The following is an 18,639-nucleotide window of genomic DNA, read 5'->3' as shown; positions in this document are numbered from 1 at the left end:
TAAAGTATAATATTTCTGAGGAATAAGGCATGTTAGCTGTGAACAGGTTTTTCGTCGAAACTTGACACATCTTGACCTTCTGAAGTCACTATTGAAGTAACTTTTTAAACAAACACTGAAAGTTCATCCTGCTGTCTGAGAATGTCAGAGGTGTCTCCAAACCTGTTGGTGAAGCACATCTAAAGCCGCGCTGGTTTGATCAGTATTTACAGAGAAAGCCTCTTTGCTGTGCAGGGTTTGCTTCGAATTTCCCTCTTTAAACATCACTGAGTCGCTTCAGCACACTTTCCTCACGTTAGCGTTACGTGTCTCCCGATTTAAAATGCACTACACAAACCGTGAATATGGGGAGAAAGTACTTTAGGATGATCCTATGAGGCCACTCTGTCCCAAGGTGACTTGCCGTCTGCAGGTCATTCATCATACAGCACGTGATTTGAGTCCCAGTGGCTCTGGAGCGGAGTGATGGATGGAAAAGTTTGAGTCGACACAACTACTAGATCATTTTACGTCCGGTAGGATGGAACCATCTCTGCGGACACACTCATAAATATACATTAAAACACCCAGAAAATGTGTTGAACAAGCAAGTAAATGCATTTTTAATGAACGTTGTGAGCTCAATGATTTTATATCCCGATGAAAACATCTGTTCCAGTTGATTCATATGTTGTTGTAAATGATAAATTAGTGCTCTACAATCTACCACTTGTGTGGTGATTAATAGTTGTCATTTGATGCAGCATATGCTGTATTTGATAGGTAATATTTTCTGGGGGGGAAAAAAAAAACCTTTAAATCATTGACTGTCTTCTGCAGTTTTATGAGACAATGCGTTGCTTTCCTAGACGCGCAGCTCATTATGTTATTTATAGCCCGAGCGCTTCCAGGCGTCACGTGTTTTTGCACGCCAGGCGAACGCACACAGGGAACACTGGTGCGTGACACGAGAAATGTCAGAAGTAACGGCGGTGTGTCGCTGTGCTGCTGTCGACGGCAGGAAAGTCGGCTGGTTTACTGCCCCCAGGAAGCGGTGGTCTTTGGCTGCTAATGAGGACGAATCTTGGGAGTGTATCTCCCGTATAGTCCCTCCTGGGTGAATGAATGTGATACAACCAGAGGTGGACTAAATATCAAGTGAAGGGGAGGGAACAGATGAACTGTTGCATTTTTTTTGCATTGCATCTTCTTCTCAGGTGCTTTGTTTTCAGTCCAAATCACCCAAACTATTTCCACCGATTTCTTCCACGCTGCTTTGTCTAAGTCTCATATTTGTCCGTTTTTCCTGTGTGCCCAACAGTGTAACCCAGGTGACCTGAGAGCCCTCAGGAAGGGGATGACCCTCTACCACTCTGAGTCCCAGCTGTCCTCACTACCGCAGCGACAGGAAGCCATGCACATGGTCAGTAGCCGCACAGTTTAAACACTTGGATGTATGATTTCATACTGCCACACTGGGAGGGTCAAGTGGCCAACCGTGCCCTTGAGTGCGCCTAAACCGGGTCTCACTTCATGTGGAATAAAGAAAGACAGTGGTGAAACAGACACTGACAAGTACTAGAAGAGAACAGCCTCCCTGTGTTCCATCCTGCTGCCCCGGAGCTGCCTCCCTCCTGCTGCCTGTCTGAACCTGCTCTCACTATGAAAGTAATAATCTTCCACAATCCTGCTCCACCCCTGACCCTGCCAGTGTCTGCCCAGAAGAGGCTGCGTAATTGTTTTCAGACTGTTTAAGGGAGGTCAGAGCCGGGCTGCGCGTTCACCCCGAGGACTAAATCGTCCCTGTGTGAAGCATCGATCTGTTGTTTTAATCAGTGACATGCATGCTGACTGAGTTCGGGAGCCGTCTCACACCTTCCAAGTTGGTGGGTCAAACCCCTCGCGTGGTGGAGGATGGTGATGTTTAATAACGTCCCTGAACTGTGACCCGGTAAGAGCCCACGCCTTACAGTAGAGGGAGGATCAACTGCAAATTATCCTGACAGCCTTTCTCTTCTTGGCGCCATCTAGTTAGGCCGAAGGAGGTTCTGACATATGGTGGCGGATTTATGTTACAACTCCTAAGTGCTTCGATGACTCCACTGAATCATCTCCGCACAAAAACATGCACTTTATCAGCCGAAAGGTGTGCTGCCTGTGATGTTCATCAACCTTGAAGGAGTTAGAACTGGAAGTTCGTTCCTTCGTGAAAATGTTTCTCACACTTCTATTCATTTTTGAAGCAAATCAATGAAATGTTTCTGTCTGCCAACATAGCAAAAGCATTCCCTCAGTGACTGGGAGTATTCCATATACTCCAGGCGCCTTTGTCAAGCAGTTATCGCACTCGGAACACTTTAAAGAGAACAAGAATTAAAGTGCTCGGTTGTTGAACATCAATAATATACTCGACACAAGACAACACTGTTCACCAGAGCTACATTAAAAAACACAGTAGACAGATATTTAAATTTTTATTTGCTAATGTGCTCTTTGAATATCTACGATTTATACTTCGCATCACACTAACATCCGACCTATGTTCGCAAAAATTAGCTTCTCTTTTCTCTGCGTCTGATGCAAGACCTTAAAGGGGCCCTATTGTGCTTTTCTTTAAATAATGAATTATTGTTATTAGTTTTTTTAATCTCACATACTCATAAAGTATTTTCCCGAATAGCAGCCGGATCTGACAAGTCAAGTCAGGTCCGTATTAGAATCAGACGCGCTAATTGCTCCTACTCCAGATCCGGGCCAGATCCGCCCCAGGGATATCCGGCACCGGGTCTGGCTGCTCTCTGAAATCCAACTGCCATGTTTCGCCCGGATGTGGCCATATATTAACTTGATTTTGTGACGCCGTTTTGGCCTGAATACGGAGTCCCAGAGTACACGGGCCCACACCTGGGCCAGAGACATTTTGCTGTCAGGGTTTGGGAATGGAGGAGGAATGGAAGTGTGCTTGCTTACTCATATCTAGATAGAGTTTACAAGATGGCCGTCTTGTTGAGCACTTCACTACGAAGAGTGGCAAAGACTACAAAAATGGCCGCTGCGTGTTGGTGACTCTGCTCATTCAACCGGTTAAAGCTTCTCCCAGTTGAGACATTTTCTTCTGAGTGCCATTTTCTGTCGATGTTCTTGTCTTCTTTGCTTTTCATCTTCCCATATTTGTCCTCATTCTTCAGTTCAGTTCCAGAACGAATACCTGTAATACAGCGGCACCTGTCTGTGAAATGTTTGATGCATCAGGAGCGGCTCCACCTGGCTGCTTGAAAAACGAACAATGCACTGAACGTCTCTAGTGGCGTCTTAAGGAAAGCCAAAACCCACAACACTGTCAAATAAATCCAAGGCCTTGTGTTGATGTGGATTTACTGAAGATTAGTCTGATGCCCAAATCTGACCTCCCAGTCAAGTGCCAGTTTTAAACCATGCGATAAATATGAATTTACTTTGACTCACTGCTAGTAAGACGCTTAAGCTGATGGTATTGGCCCTTTGTGTGAATGAGTCTGGCTCGCCTGTTCTAACACTGAGTCACGCTTGTATTTTGGCACTGCTTGGACCTCTCTGTATAAAGCAATTCCCCTCACCACATCACCCGAACCTCTCATGAACTCCATGTTCACCAGGATGTCACATGAGGAATTGTTGCTCATGTACTGACACCAAGGTTTGAACCATTTTAAACCCTCCGATTTTTCTCCTTTTACAAGCCGCAGTCTATTTCTCTGTTTGTTGTGCAGTAGACCTTAGCTCGTACTCATGATATGCGGCCGATGATGGCTTTGTCGTTGTGACAACTCTGTGGCTCAGCTGCGTGGTGATTGATTGGCTGCACTCCGGCGGGACCAAGTTCATCCATGTGTGAGCGAAGTGGGTGAGGGAAGGAGAAAAAGAGGATGAGAGATGCAGACAGAACTCCAGTGAAGTGAACTGGGCTTGTGTGTAGCGATCCTGATCTATCGGCTCATCCTTTATTTCGTCTCCTTTGTCTCTTTGTGCTGCCTCGGTTTCAGGTCAGTGAGTGTGTGTTGGGAATGAAGGATGAGAAGAATAGACGGATGCATCGCGAAGGGAAAGCTCCTCCCCAAAACAGCTCTGTTCATCTTCAAATCGGATGATTCCGACAGGGTTGCTTGTGTATCACGTGAAGCCTAAATCTATTTCTCTGACTGTACGTCCATATGAAGAGTAAACAAGGCCCGCGGCAGGCTGTGTCACGGCGCTGTCGGAATCCTTCTCTTCCCCATGCCAACAGGACGCACTCATATTTACTCGCTCTAACCTGCATCCAAACTTGGCACGGCAATCTGATTTAGAGTTGCGTACGCTGAGAGCGAAAAGGAAAGTGTGAGACTTCTCACGCAGCTGATTATGTTGTGTCTGAGAGTGTGTTGTCACGTCCTGCTGCAGGGCTGCTCAACGGCATATACTAGTAGGGCTATAAATTGGGATGCCACAACGAGAATTTCGTTGCCAGCTGTGACCAATCCGACACCGGACCCCTGTTTACTCTATTGTTTACATCCTTATTGTTGACTGTGTATTGGAAAAGACAACTTCATATCAGTCGGAGACCATGAGAGGGAGTCATAAAAACAAGAAATCCTGAAAGCAGTTTTGCGCTGGAGGTTTCATCAAGGTTTCAAGTAACATCCGACTTACAACCTGTTCGACTTACGTCCACCTGTACTTACAACCCTGGCCAGCAGATGCTTTTTTTTTTTTTAATTCAATGTCTGGCACCGCAGCATGTAGCAGCCCGACATCGCGTACAACAGTTACGGCAGCACAGTATCCCAACATCTCACTCTCACACAGCCATCTACCACTACAGTAGCACCTATAACCCTCGCGTCGGCCATTTTGAATGGCATTCCACTTACGTCCAATGTGACTTACGACTGGTTGGTCGCAACCGATCCCGGTAGGGATAGGGGGTGTCTTCGATTGGGGGCTGTGGGAAACATTGTGTCGGATTTTGTCGATGGGCAACACAAAAGCAGAGTGCATTCTACATCCTTCACGGCCCTCCTTAAGGTCCTCCCTTAAAAGACGGAGTCCTACTCAGCTGACGGTGAGGAGGTGCTGACTATGGAGAAATATTTCACTACGTCTTGTTAAAGAAACAAGCTGAAACTCCCCCTACGCTGGAATTTTCCCTTCGATTTATCCGCTATTCTGCTAAATAGCTGGGGAAAATCCTGACAAAACTTCCGACATGACAGCTAGCTGTACTCTTTGTTTACATAAGGCCTCGATCTATCTCGCTCCCCTGCAAGGGATGTCGACAAACACAGCGCTCGATGTAAACACTTAATGTACTTTGGACTTCCAGAACGTAGGCCACTGTTCAGGGAGTCCATTCCACAGTTTGCATTGATCCGGCGGAACAACTGAAGGAGGAGAAATTTCAGCAGAGGACATTAAGCTCAGACTCATGGATCGTAAATCGCCACTCTGCAATTTACGATTTACCCGATTGGATTGGTCTCATCCTAAACACCTGGCTAATTTTCAAGTGTGGACCAATTCCGACATGCAGTGGAGAGATTTTAGTTCAATTTATTGCCTTGGGTGACAGTTAAATTATATTCCTGCAGTAAATCACTCTTTTTAATGTCTTAAAAACCTCAGTCAGAACACAAAACTGATACAGCTGCAGTCTGCAGCCGTGCCTCCTTCTCTGTCCTGCCTTTATCTCCTCCCTTACGTTTTCGATGACATTGCTCTGTTTGTTTGTCTGAGTTCAAAATGACGTGATATTTATGGGCGGATTTGAATGAATTTTTCAAGAATATGTGCAATGATCAAGGAGCAATGGACAAGGAAGAATTGATTCAATTTTTTGAAGGATGCTTTTTCATTGGATAGTCTGGGACTCATCTTCTGGTGGATGAGACCTAGTGAAGCATATATTAATATTAATTTAATTTTCTTTTCTGGTCAAAAATGCTGATGCAGACTCTTTTTTTTTCTCCACTGAGATACAAGTGTGCACAGGGCTACATGTGAAAGGTGTTTGTTTGCACAGTTGCTGTCAAGATAGCGCTGGTTTTCACATATTCATATAAATACAACCGAAAATTTGTTGTCACATCAGAATACTGTATTTTTTCCTCACAGGAAATCCATCCAGAAGAGCACCCACCCCCCCACCCTCACCCGCCCGACCTTCATGTCCAAAAAAAAAAAAAAAAAAAAGATGAATATACATGCAATATTGTTGGAGTGATGGGCTTAAAATCCGTTTTACACGTGCTTGATATGAATAGACGGTCAGGTCTTCAGAAAAACATCCCTATTGGCCGCAGATTATTGTTTTATCTGGGGGGTATTATGCTGCGCGAGCTCATCCTGGCGTCGGAATGAGGCCAGTGGTTGTGGCGAGAGCAAAGTTGAACCTGCTGCTATCAGAGGCAGAGAGCTGTGTCTAATGCAGGACTCTGATGCCAGGTTACACAGAATGGTGCTATTGTGCGCGGCGCTGATCTGTGCCCCCTCCTTTTTAACAGAGAGCTACTGTCTGGAACAAACCAGGGGGTGGGGATGAGTCAAAGCCCCCGGTCGTGAGCCCGGCTGGCTGCTTCTTTCACAGCAGGTTACATCAAACTGTGCAGGTTGCTGCCTTGAACACAACAATGATGGCAAACAAACTTGTGTCAGGTGGAAGGCAGGAACATTTTCTGTGTGATGCTAAAGGATGTCGTCGTTTTCAGTGTGTTATTCTCTTTTATTGGCTGAAGCTTCACGTCCTACATTTCTACCTTCAGGGTCGCCTCCCAAACAGCGAGTCCTCTCCAGCCACTGGCTACTTGTCCTGTGTCCAGAAGCCTGAAGCGGTGGTCCATGCCATGAAGGTACTCATGACTGGGCTGAGTGCTTTCATGCAGGTGTCTGACCAAGAACCTGCTCACTGTATTTATATTTTTAATGAAAATATTTTCATGAATAAATGTGTCGGCTACAGAAGAGTTAAAAATTAGTTGCCAAAAAATATCTATTTAATGCGAAAACGTGTTAAAATTCATACTATCATACATATAAATAAAAGTGATATATAATAAGGAAGTGAGACATAAGAGGAATTTGATGAGAAAACAAGGACATAAAGTAAATGCAATTTAATGTATTAAAATATTTGAAATATATTTTCAAAATTATATTGAAAAAATAATTTAAGAAAGTAAGTATAATAAATAAAATAAATAAATAATAGTCACATATTGAAGCCAAGACAACAGGAAAAAATTAAAATATGTCATATTAAATGTATTAAAATGTATGCATAAAAACGTGTCCTAGATTTATTGCAAAGTGGAAATATGGCAAAGAAATGCAAGCAAAAATATATTTGACATGCTTCAGTCAAGCAAATCATTCAAATGTTTTGTCTCAATTCTAAGGCTCAATATGAGCCTAATATTAAACCAACATCTACGCAATTCCTGTTTGAAGGTTTTGCACCTGTCTCTTTCAAAATAACGGTATGTTATTTAAGCTAACTTTTTTTTTTGTCAGGTGCTGGAGGTGCATGAGAATTTGGACAAGCAAGCGCCGGAGGACTATGAAGACGATCTCAGTGAGAAAGAGAAGGCCATTGTGCGAGAGATGTGCAACGTAAGTACATTCATACTGCTTTTAAACACCTCTGTTCTAAAAGTCGAGCTGTTCTAAAAGGCTTATACATCTGTTCTAATAGAGTGGGAGTTGTCTTTTTAGACAGTGTTAATGTTGTTTTTGCTTTAGTAGTGTTTGGGAATTGGATGAAATACTGTTGTTTTAAACGTGAAAAATACACTAACAAATCCGGGTGGGAATCGATATAAAAAAAAGAAGGAAAAAATAAAATAAAAAAAGCTATTTTTGTGTATTAATCCTGAGCTTTTTTACATGATGAATCTGCTTTATTTATTCATTTTTTCATTATTATTTTCCTTATTTCTCACTACTTAAAACAAACAAAATGAGTGTGTTAAAGTCCCAGCCTTAATAAACTAAATACTAATATTAGTTAAAACGACACTTAAAAAATAAGCATTAAAAAAATAGCATTCATTGAAAAGGCACCACGTTCAGAAACATCATATGAAGACCGTCCATCTTTATTAAAAAGAAAATGGTGCTTCCATATATCTAAGAAAAAAATATTTGTAATTAATGTTGTGGAACTGCACTATATCCCTACAAATAATAAAACAGGCGCTATTTTTTGTTTACAAAAAGGTGAATTAATTTGGGAGGAAAAAGACAGTGGGGGAATAAATCTAAAACAAAAATACATAGTAGTTCAAATATGCAGTTTTTAAAAATAATTGTCGAGATTATTATTATAAAAACAAATATGTATAGAAATATAAAATGGAAATGTTTTTATAGAGGCACACGGCCCTCATGAGGACCGTCCCTTGCAGACACGGCAGCTAGTTCTGAGCTTCATGCTGCTGCTGCTGCTCTTGTGCACTGCTCTGTCTAAAGCAGTGAACTCTGAGAGGATGATTTTCCAGAACATTTTGTTCTGGTGAGATTTCTCCAGTAAAATCAGGTCACTTTATGAGCTGCTTCCACTAATGAGGTCCCCTCATTCAGACTAATTTGGTACGGACCGGCACAAACAGCCCGGGCACCGAGCTCCAGATCCCGCTCCCTCGCTGCTTCTCTCTCTATCTCTCCGTCCATCCCTCCATCCCTGCCGCGACAAAGCTCTGGAAGCCCTGAGAAGAAGACGCTCAGAGTCGGACTGTCAGAGCAATTAAAGTGGAGCGGCGGGGAAAAGAGCGCTCCCCTCCACCGTGGTGTGTGTGGGGTGCTGAGAGGCTCACTCTGGGATCACTGCAGAGGTATGTGACCTGCCCGGGGAGCACAACAATCGCACCTCTGTGGCAGCGAAGAGGCCCCTGGGGGCCCTTGCTGGAGAGATTTCAACACTGGTGTGTGAGGGTGAAACTTCATCACAGCTTTGCCGGTGCATGGCTCATCTGATAGGAACCAAAAGACCGTCCTAGAGACCAGGACATCATGCCCCTGTGGTCAGGGATGTGGAACTCAACCACGCTAAACACCGTCTCAGGCGCGGCCCATCACTTAAGTCTCGTTCTGCATCAGTTTGGGGTCGCACTTGAATTGAACTGGACCGTTGGTGTTCCAAGCTCTGCGGGACCCTGACTTGGTGGGCCAGATTCGGCCCCCAGACCTTGAGTTTGATACACGCCTTGGCCCTGTTACAATGTATGGAAGCTCAGAAGTGCCAGCATTGTATCAATTTCCCTGCTCCACTGTAAGGCAACATGCTGTTTCCTTATTTTCATAGAGCATTCGAGATTTAAGAGGCAGTAGAGTCTGAGGAGGTCACACAAAACTGAGGACAGAAACGCTTTAAACCACCTGAAACCATTTCAACTGTCAGTTATAGTTCCCACAAAATGTCTCTTCTAATGAATTATGCGAGTGCTACAGTAAAGACAGGAGGGGCTGGTGTGCAGGTGGGTTGTCCAGGACTGCTGTGAGCGTTTCAGAGTGTTGCCACTGCAGTGGCTCTGGAGAATAAACCGATGAAAACAGTTAGTCCCAGATCAGTAGTATAAGTGTTGACCTTATTACAATAAACAACTGCAACTGTAATAAGACGGTTATTACAGTGCTGTTCCAACTGATGCAGTGGTGGAATGGTTCAGTTGACATTCCTCCGCCGTCACTCATCTCCTCCCTGTTGCTTCTGTCGTCAGGTGGTGTGGAGGAAGCTGGGTGATGCTGCTGGATCAAAGCTGTCCATCAGACAGCATCTCTCTGGGAACCAGTTCAAAGGACCGCTGTAGCACAACAACCACATCCACTGGAGCTACGCTCACCTGAAAACACCTCGTGCTCCCTGCGTCCGAGTCCTCCCCGTCCCCTGGAGGCCGTCTCCATGGACCCTTTAGTCTGCACTACGCTCCACTGGCGTCAGGTTTTGGAGAATTGGCAGCTAGTTTTACAGATATGCCACTTTTTCCTCAAGTTTTTTTTTTTCTTTGAACATTCACAACAAAACATTGAAGCGACACTAAACCACCACGTGGTTTTAAGCACAGGACTGGAGAGATCGAGGTGGTCTTTTAGGATTAGTACCTCCAGTAGTGTCACCCTACTAATGGCAAAAGCAGATATAGCATTAGGCCTTCGCTGTACGCTACACAACCATGGTGAAATGTCTTCAAATCAGAGCTCCCATAGCGCACCACAACAGTTTATTTTTTGTTTTTTTGGCCTCCTTTTTGATTGGCGTACGGCGGGCTAGCGTGAATCCCACTGTGACCTAGCACCTTCTGCTCATAAAGTTTATGAAAAGTCTAGCGATCACTGTTAACTTGTGTATATTCTGTATAAACCATAGCACTACTTCATTGTTGATTTTACGATCATGTCTTTTGTACTCTAGCGTGGCCATGTGATCAACGACTTAGTTCAAGTGAACATCGACGGGACCTTGAGGTTCTTTCCATTAACTCTCTGAACATATACGGAGAGCACTCCGAATAGCCAGTTTACTGTTCTTAACTGTATGCTGTGTGCATGCTCGACAATCATTCTCTCAGGTTCGGAGGGCTACAGCTTTACCTTTTCCCCGTTTGAGTGCGGCGCGTGGCGGAGACGAATGATCCTCAGTGGGCTGTAGCATCTACCTGTGACTCCTCTCTTCTCGACACACAGTCAAACACCGCTCAAACACACTTGCTGAACCATAGATTTGTTAAGGCCAAACTCTAGTTTACTCCTCTGTATATGAAGTATTTTTGATTTCTACTTGAGCGTAGACTCAGCATGTGTGTTGAGGCGGTACATGCTTTTGTTAGAATGTAAGAGAACAAGTCTTCCTCTAGATGTCTCATGAAAAGAACTCTCGATGTCAGAACAGTTTGTCCAAGTATTTATTCCTGCAACAGAAACTGAGCAGTGCGTGTAACAGCCATCCGCTCAGGTTCTTCATCATCTCTACCCATAAATGTTCCAAATTAGAACATTAGCGAGGTGGCCATTCTCTCATGCGATGAGTCGAAATTCAATGTCTTTTAAAAGTGTCCTTTTTTTCTAGGAACCGATTGGAAGCCATGACTTTCTATATGCTATTTGATTTAAATAATAAGGAGGATAATAATAATATCGTGCCACGTTTCTCTGCATGGTGTTTTGATTTGGAACCCAGTTTTTTCTAAGTGTTTTACTGCAGAATCCTAAAATCTACAGTGCAAGTATTAATAATTCCCTGTAGAATTTAGCACGTCTGTACCTTTATAATGTGTTTCACTTGCAGATTATTATTGGCAAGCAAGACAAATAGGCCACTTTTAGAGAAAAGAAAATAAAGCTGATTTTATCGACGACTGTCGTCTTCGTTGTTTTTGAAACGGTGCGGGTGTGTGAGCGAGTGGATGCTGCCCCCTTTCGGTGGAGAAGTGTAGTGACTTAAAAAAAAAAGTGTTTTTTTATTTTGCTAAATAAACCACATGGCGACTCAAAAGATATTCTGACTCAGACAACTCCAGATATATTACCTCTGGATCCTCATTCCAAAACCGGCCTTAGTACATACTTAGTTACATAATAGTTTCTGAAAGGTTTGACATTCTTAGCATTTTAACAAAGGTATTTTGTGATTTAAAGACATGGACTTCAACTGTTGAGGTGGGAAACCACAAATGAATATTGTGGAATTGTAAAATATACTCTGAAACTGTATATAAATACCAGTGATAAATATAATGCTTGTCCATGTTTTAGTATTTTACACTGCAGAATTAAGTTTTTCCTCTTAAATGTATACACACAATATTCTGTGAGGGCAAAGTGAAAACGTTTATTTAAATTATTTTGTATTTAAAAACATATTCAGAGCCTTGCCATGAAGCTCAAACATGAGCTCTTTCTGCAGCTTCAGTGGTGAATTGAGGATGGCTCAGTCTGCTTCTGACTTGATGTCTGAAGACAGGTGAAAAGGTTGGTTGGAGCAGAGGTATCATGAAACAGTGTATTAATTTTCAGAGGCCACTAGGCGGCGCTCTTGGTTTAGAAATGAGGTTTTATTGAATTAGTTGTTCAAGTCCAAACAGTGGACAGTGCCATCTGGTGGCATCTGAAAATCAGGACCTGGGTGCAGAAACAAATCTGCTGTTTGAAGGTACTGAAGAGCACAGAGTCCTTGGTTACCGCAAACAGTGGAGGATCATGATGTGGGGTTGTTTTACAGCAGCAGGAAGTGAAGAGATGAATTCAGCAATGTTAACAGACCTCCTGGGTTTACAAACCAAACAAAAAAACAGAACCTCCTCCTGAGCACTCATGAGCTCACCGTCTTTCCACAGGACAATACGGGGCAGTGAGTAAGATCGTGAAGAAATAAAAAAAAATCTATCAATTTCTGACACATGATAGAATGTGGCGGGATGTGATGTGCTAACAGCAGTTAGCTGACCTCAACATGCTCCATGTTCACAACAGTCCGAGGATAAATGTTGATCATTTATGATGTGAATTACTTATGTGCTGAGCTTCTAACCCCAAGTGGAAAAGGAATCATTTCAGATTGAGTTGGACTGATTCAAGAGAAATTCAAAATGTCAACAGGTGTCAAGTGAAAAAATAAGAAGCGCTTTTTTTTCATTATAATTTTATAAAGCAACTGACAGGAATGACAACTTCATACTGCTTTAAAATTAAGGTACAATCTAGAAAAAAAACAAAAAAAGGTTAGCAGGAGGTATGAAATGGTCACTTAACCTCTATAAGTCTCTTGCAAGATGAGTATAAAAAAAAAAAAAAAAAAGACTTCTCAGGTGAACAGACTTGCAGATTCTGTATTGCAAACCGGAGAAGTTCCTGGTTTGACCCTCAGATTAAGTGGGATTTTGGACAGTCGTGCTCATGCTGCTGTTGAAGCAGAGCAGTAGGGTTTCAGTCCGCCTCTCATCGAGGGCATCATCTCATCCACCCGCCGCGGTTCAAGGGCATGCCAGGAGGAGGCGGCAGAGGCACCTGAGACTGCCCAGGTGGTGGCACCGGGGGAGGAGGGTAGCCAGTAGGAGGAAGGCCTATTCCCGGAGGAGGCACGTGGCCTGGTGGCATCCGTGGCGGCGGCGGCGGGTAGCTGTTGTAGCCTGGCGGTGGATAGGCAGGAGCCAAGCTTGGTGGTGGGTATGAGGCTGGAGGAGGTGGGGGTCCGGGAGGTGGGGGTGTGGGAGGGTAAACATGGGGGTGATAGGGCGGCATGGGGGGGGCATAACTGGGTGGCATGGGCGCGTAGGTGGGACCTTCCGTCTTCATCATGGACTGCAGGCTCTGGTAGCCCTCTCCGGACATGTACGAGCCGGTGGTGGACATGATGTAGTTGGAGGGTGGCGGCGGAGGCGGGCGGTGTGGGAGGGGAGGGGGCTGGTGGGGAGGCGGGGCATGTGGAGGCGGAGGTGCCACTTCCACGGCCGGTTCTGCTTCAGCAGGCGGAGCCGGGGCTGCAGGTTTTCGCTCTGGTGAGGAAGACAAACGTTCCGTGAAGTCAGGAGCGTCGCGACACAGACACAGACGCCACTGGCAGACAGACCCCGGGGTCCCCCACCTCACCCGAGGTCTCATTATTAGGCTCAAGCACTAATCAGATTGGTCTGGGAGCTGTTGGGTGCGTGTCGAAAAACACTAAGTCCAGACAAGCGGCTGGTTACATAAGCAGAATCACAGACTCTCTCACAGAGCCTGGGCCTCAGTGGGGGGTCCAGGCTGTGCACGCAAACTGACCACAGGGTGCCGGGACAACGCCACATGTCAAACATGGAGAGCATATTTGAACGGCGACAATGCAACCAGTGAAGGAATTTCAATATTGAATATTATGTATATAAAAATCTTCAAGAGCGCCAGGTCAAAAATGTGCTTGTGTCCGTGTCAACAGTAATAATATACTGTTTTAGGCATAAGAAGGCAGTGAAAGGGGGACACAGCGATGTCTTCCACTCACCTGGGGGAGGCTGTGATGTGGGCAGTGGGGGCAGTGGGCTCTCCAACCGTGGGATCTTTGCACCAACTGGTTCTGTAAGAAAACATGACATACTTAAACCACATTTTTAAACGTAAGAAAAATTAAATATTTAAAGACATTAAATATGAAACTTCAATATACATTACTTAACATACCTGGTGCTTTCGGTTCCTCAGGTTTTGGAGACGTCTGCAACATAGATGCAGGCCCGTCAGAAACCCAACAAAGGTCTCCTTTATTTGGTGTAGTGGTCACCATATGAAGAATACTCACGTGTGAGCGCTTCATCGGCCGTGCGGGGCTGCCCCCTGGTGGTGAGGTTTTCTTAGGTGGCGGCGGAGGAGGAGGATTGGTGGTCTGAGGTGGTGCCTGGGGGATCGGAGGAGCAGGCGGCATCGGGACCGACGCGCGCTCCTTCTCCTGCATCTGCTGTGGGATGGGCTTGTTGCCGTGCGAGTACAGGTCCAGGATCTGGTGGCAGATGTCTGCAAGAACAGAGAGTTATTTAAAAAAAAACATGTCCCAAAACAAGCACATGAGGGTTTGAATTGTGAAATACCTTCCAGCAGCTCCACTGGGACATCCTGAACGAACTGCTCCCACCAGCGGCGGGACGACTGTTTGGAGGTCCACTCCTGGATGTCAAACTTGCAGAGGCGGCCGGCGAGATACATGACGGCCACTGCGATGATCTCAGGCTCCCACTGTAGGGACAGCATGGTGCACAGGCTGGAGGACCACCCCAGCAGAACACGGTCAGATTGCCCTCAACTTATGTGTTAGAGGAACATATGGCCAGGACATACTTCCGTCACACCTCTGTCGGTCATTCCACTTTACCGTGACTTCAAAGTTTAAGATAATGAGGTGCGGAAAAAGAGACACGTGCACAGAACCAAGACAAAGTAGTCGTGGGAATAAATGTCACGGTGCTGTTGCTACTGCCAAGGTGTGATGTCAGAGAGCATTGGGACCTGTTCTGCTCACTGGTCTGCAGATGATTTGTCGTCTTCACGCCCTGTCAGCGTGGTCCCATTGGACTTTTAGCTTCTGCCCACGTCAAGTCACCAGTTCAGCAACTGCAGTCCAAACTTCTCTGACGTGGCTAATTTGACAGCTGTTGAGTCCCTAGCTGAAGAGCTTTTGTTGCCATGATGCAAAGACTTGACACATGTATGATGGTTGCCAGGCAAGAAAAGTTCAAGCAGCATTTGTCGCTAAACTCATAAGGAAACATTATTAAAAAGCCAAAGAAATCATGTGGCGTCTAGTTAAAAACGTATTTTCTCCAGTCACTTGAGCAACATTTTTGTCTTCCACAGAGACTAAGAGGTTACTTGAACTTCACTGCAGGGCAACTGCTGACTGTCAGCATCACCGCTTTGAGTTTCAACATGAATTCACCTTTATAAACAAGTAAATAACAATTTCAACACCTCACCTGTCGTTGACAAAGGTCCACGCCATCTGCAGCACCTTGCAGACTTTATTCTTCTCCCCTTCATCCAAGTGAGACAGAAATTAGCACACACGAAGACCAACATTCATCTTTGTCACCTCCTCACCTTTGAGCTGCTTCACATAGCGCAGCAGAAACATGTAGGGGTGCTCCACCTGCAGGTCAAACTTGATGGTCTGGAGCAGGATTCGTTCCAACACCATCACTTCTTCCTGTGGAGAGAAACATCACCAGTCAAAGAAGACAAGAGTTGAGCTCACAGACACTACAATGTTCTCCACATGGAGGACCTCCATTTTGACACATTGTTTGCTTGTAAATCTACAGTGAAGTGTAGTCTAACAGGCTTCATCTAGGTGTTACTGTTTACAACCCAACAATGGTGCTTCTAGCAGGGACTTTTATGTTTATCTCCACCCCAAAAAGTAACCATGAATCAACAAAACAACTCTTCCTGCATTGTCTTTTCTAAGTCAGCGAGTAATTCCATCAGCAAACTGAACATATACTGCACCTTTGGATCATCTCCAAACTGGGCAAACTGCACATCATTCAAAAGGCTGCGAGCTGTTTTGATAATGTCTTTACACTTCTTTGGCGTCTCCTCCACTTTTCCCGCCAGAAAAAGACAGCACGCTCCGGTCACCTATGAAAGAAAAGCAAAAAATTTAATACAGCTTGCATGTCATCAGTGGACGCATTTGACCAAGATCTAAAGAAGAACTTACATATCTGGGAAACTGCTTGAAGGAATGAAACATGTAGAAGCGATGGAAATAAATGATGCCAGTCGCCAAAGTGTCATAATGTCTGCTGACAGTCAAGGTCAATAACTAGAAGAAGTGTTTGGAATTACAACAGCAGATGAGAGAAACGTTTCTTGTCATTGTTTAAAGGATACAGGCCGAGTCTGGTTCCCACATCGAATATAAACCGGGCGCCTTCCCTCCGATAGCGGGCCTCCGTGCCAGGGTCAAGGCCCTCAGACTGAGAGGGTGTGTGGGCCAAGTCCTTCTTGTCCCAATACCAGCAGGGCTTTATGTGGTCTAGAACTGCCTGGCCGCTCATGATCAAGTTTTCCCTGGATTCCTTCATTGGCAGAGAAGAGGGAACCGTGGATGGTCCGGCAGCATTGGACTGATGGGGAACAAGACAGATATGAACATGCTCAGTCACTTCCATAGATACGTCCTGTATTTATTTCACAATAAACCCCGACTTCCAGGAATCTGTCTTCCCATTTATAACAATTCATAGGATGCAATCACTATAAATGTATCACTTTGAAAGTGTCAGTATCAAACGAAAACAATTATTATTATTCATAGTTCTTGACCCAAATTTTGTGGGCCGCCCGACTAATACTTTGCTAGCCATTTGGACTAGTTTGAACAACTTTTCTGAATATTTACAGACAAAAAATGACAGGTTTACAGACGCGGACACAACTTACTAGGTAGCCAGTAACAGAATATGACTTTATATCGTAAGAGCGTACATATATCCATGTGTTTCCTAATTCGCATGCACTATGGCAGTTAGCCGCAGCAGTTAGCTTCCCCCCGTGTTTGGGGGTTTTGGGACCCAATAAGTGCAAATTCATGGACAAAACACTTACCTTTATCATCAAGTCCAGTGTGCTTAGGTGTCTAGTACAAGCAGATCAACTAATGCAACACCGTTGATAGAAAAAGCGTTGGCCAACAGAGGATCATCGGTACACCCATTGTAAAACAGGCGCCGCCATTTTGGAAATACGGTGAGTCACGGCGTGATGTCATCACGCTCGATCAGTGTTAAAAATCATATGACTTTTTTTTATATATATTGAGTGAGACTTAAAATGTATATATTTTTGATAGCAATTCAAATGTCTAATAAAAAAAAATAATTGGGTGTACATTCACTGGACGACCATTGCCTCCACTTCCAGCATATTCCAGTAGATGGCGACAGAGAATCAACAATGGTGGCGACAGCGTAAAAGAATCACCTCATATGTGATGGTTGCCATAGGTGTCTTTCACCATAGTGTGACTATTAGTGTGGTACATAATAGAGTGACATTTCTGAAGGGGAGGAGTTGACCAGTTATTAGGTGTGAAATGCCGTTTGTGACATACACTTTAGGAAGCTGATCTGAGGTATGAACATCCAGTCGACAGTGTGGAACTGCAAGTAAGTGTTGGCTCCTCAACATTTCTACAGTGAGACCTAGACTGGCCCAGGTTTTCGAGTGTGATGGGTCGGCGATGTAGTGGAAGAGAAGTCTTCATCACCCTCCAAGAAGAAAGGCCAATCGCTGTTTATTCCTATCATCACATTAGCAGGAACCAGATTATAAATTCAAATTAGAACCCCCAGGCAGGTGGTGGGTGTCTTCCTTTGAGAGGCAAGAAGATTCAGAATGTCGCTTCTTCTAGAACCGAAAAGGCGCCTAGGAGATCCGGGCATATGCTCAGAATGTCACCTGACCTACTTGGAGATTCTTAATGTTGCAAATAATTTATAATCTAATCCTTAATGGGGTAATAAAAAAAACCTCCTTGTAAGTTGTAAAGTTGCTGTTTTGTATCACCTCACTCATCGCGTCGCCTGGCCTTGCGGGGTTGTAACATATTTGAAAAATTTGTAACCCAAGGACGTCAAAAGAAGTGAGTTTTTAGATACCTAAGTGCTCAAATATAAGTGACACCTGTGATGAGCAGAATTCCAAGGAGATGAAGTGGATTATTATCCACAGCTTTTAACCATTTGAGTGTAAAACGTCTAAAAAAGAAAGACGCACAGATAATTGCAAGAAGAAACGCTTCGACTCATTTCAGCCCCACTTGGAGTTGACAGCACTTAAAACATTGTCACTCCGTTTTGATCAGCCGAAACGTACGAAACCCGTCTGGTTTTATCGCTCGGAGCAACGGAGCAACACTGTCACTCTTGTGCTAGTCAAAACACAAACTCTCACACACACTGCAGTAAATCAGCTTATGAATAATATATGCGTGTACCTTCTTTATTAATATTAAACATTGCATAATGAAGCCCCGACGATAAGCAAATCCCAGAGCAATATTCATTTTTATCACGAGCTGTCCTGGAGTGGACCTCTCATTGTTTATGTCAGTCACTTCACATCGTGGTTAGACACATCAAAACAAAGCTTTTACTGCGTTGCAGTCTGGGCTTGACCTCA

The 18,639-nt window shown here is 44.4% G+C and overlaps 2 protein-coding genes across 3 annotated transcripts in view; one reads left to right on the top strand and one right to left on the bottom strand.

Moving 5' to 3' along the window:
• ccdc85cb (coiled-coil domain containing 85C, b) overlaps positions 1-11,534 on the top strand; it is a 46,642-nt gene extending 35,108 nt beyond the window's left edge. The window contains exons 4-7 of one of the 2 annotated variants that reach the window (XM_053886974.1): positions 1,301-1,402; positions 6,759-6,845; positions 7,507-7,605; positions 9,711-11,534. In XM_053886974.1, the coding sequence (XP_053742949.1) occupies positions 1,301-1,402; positions 6,759-6,845; positions 7,507-7,605; positions 9,711-9,800 (378 nt within the window). In that variant the 3' untranslated portion in view covers positions 9,801-11,534. The remainder of the gene's footprint in view (positions 1-1,300; positions 1,403-6,758; positions 6,846-7,506; positions 7,606-9,710) is intronic. The other variant, XM_053886975.1, reaches the window with a different exon arrangement.
• Positions 11,535-11,754: 220 nt separating this feature from the next.
• ccnk (cyclin K) lies at positions 11,755-17,195 on the bottom strand. Its single transcript, XM_053886973.1, has 11 exons — positions 17,065-17,195; positions 16,348-16,583; positions 16,175-16,256; positions 15,961-16,092; positions 15,553-15,658; positions 15,429-15,486; positions 14,547-14,716; positions 14,261-14,472; positions 14,143-14,176; positions 13,967-14,038; positions 11,755-13,481 (listed from the first exon to the last, which is right to left on the bottom strand). The coding sequence occupies exons 1-11, from the start codon at positions 17,071-17,073 to the stop codon at positions 12,937-12,939; spliced, it is 1,656 nt and encodes a 551-aa protein (XP_053742948.1). The 5' UTR covers positions 17,074-17,195; the 3' UTR covers positions 11,755-12,936.
• Between the last annotated feature and the right edge of the window lie 1,444 nt (positions 17,196-18,639).

This window comes from Synchiropus splendidus, chromosome 15 (assembly GCF_027744825.2).
Source record: "Synchiropus splendidus isolate RoL2022-P1 chromosome 15, RoL_Sspl_1.0, whole genome shotgun sequence".
In the NCBI taxonomy this organism is placed as follows: Eukaryota; Metazoa; Chordata; class Actinopteri; order Syngnathiformes; family Callionymidae; genus Synchiropus; species Synchiropus splendidus.
This window is presented reverse-complemented; position numbering and strand designations above follow the sequence as displayed.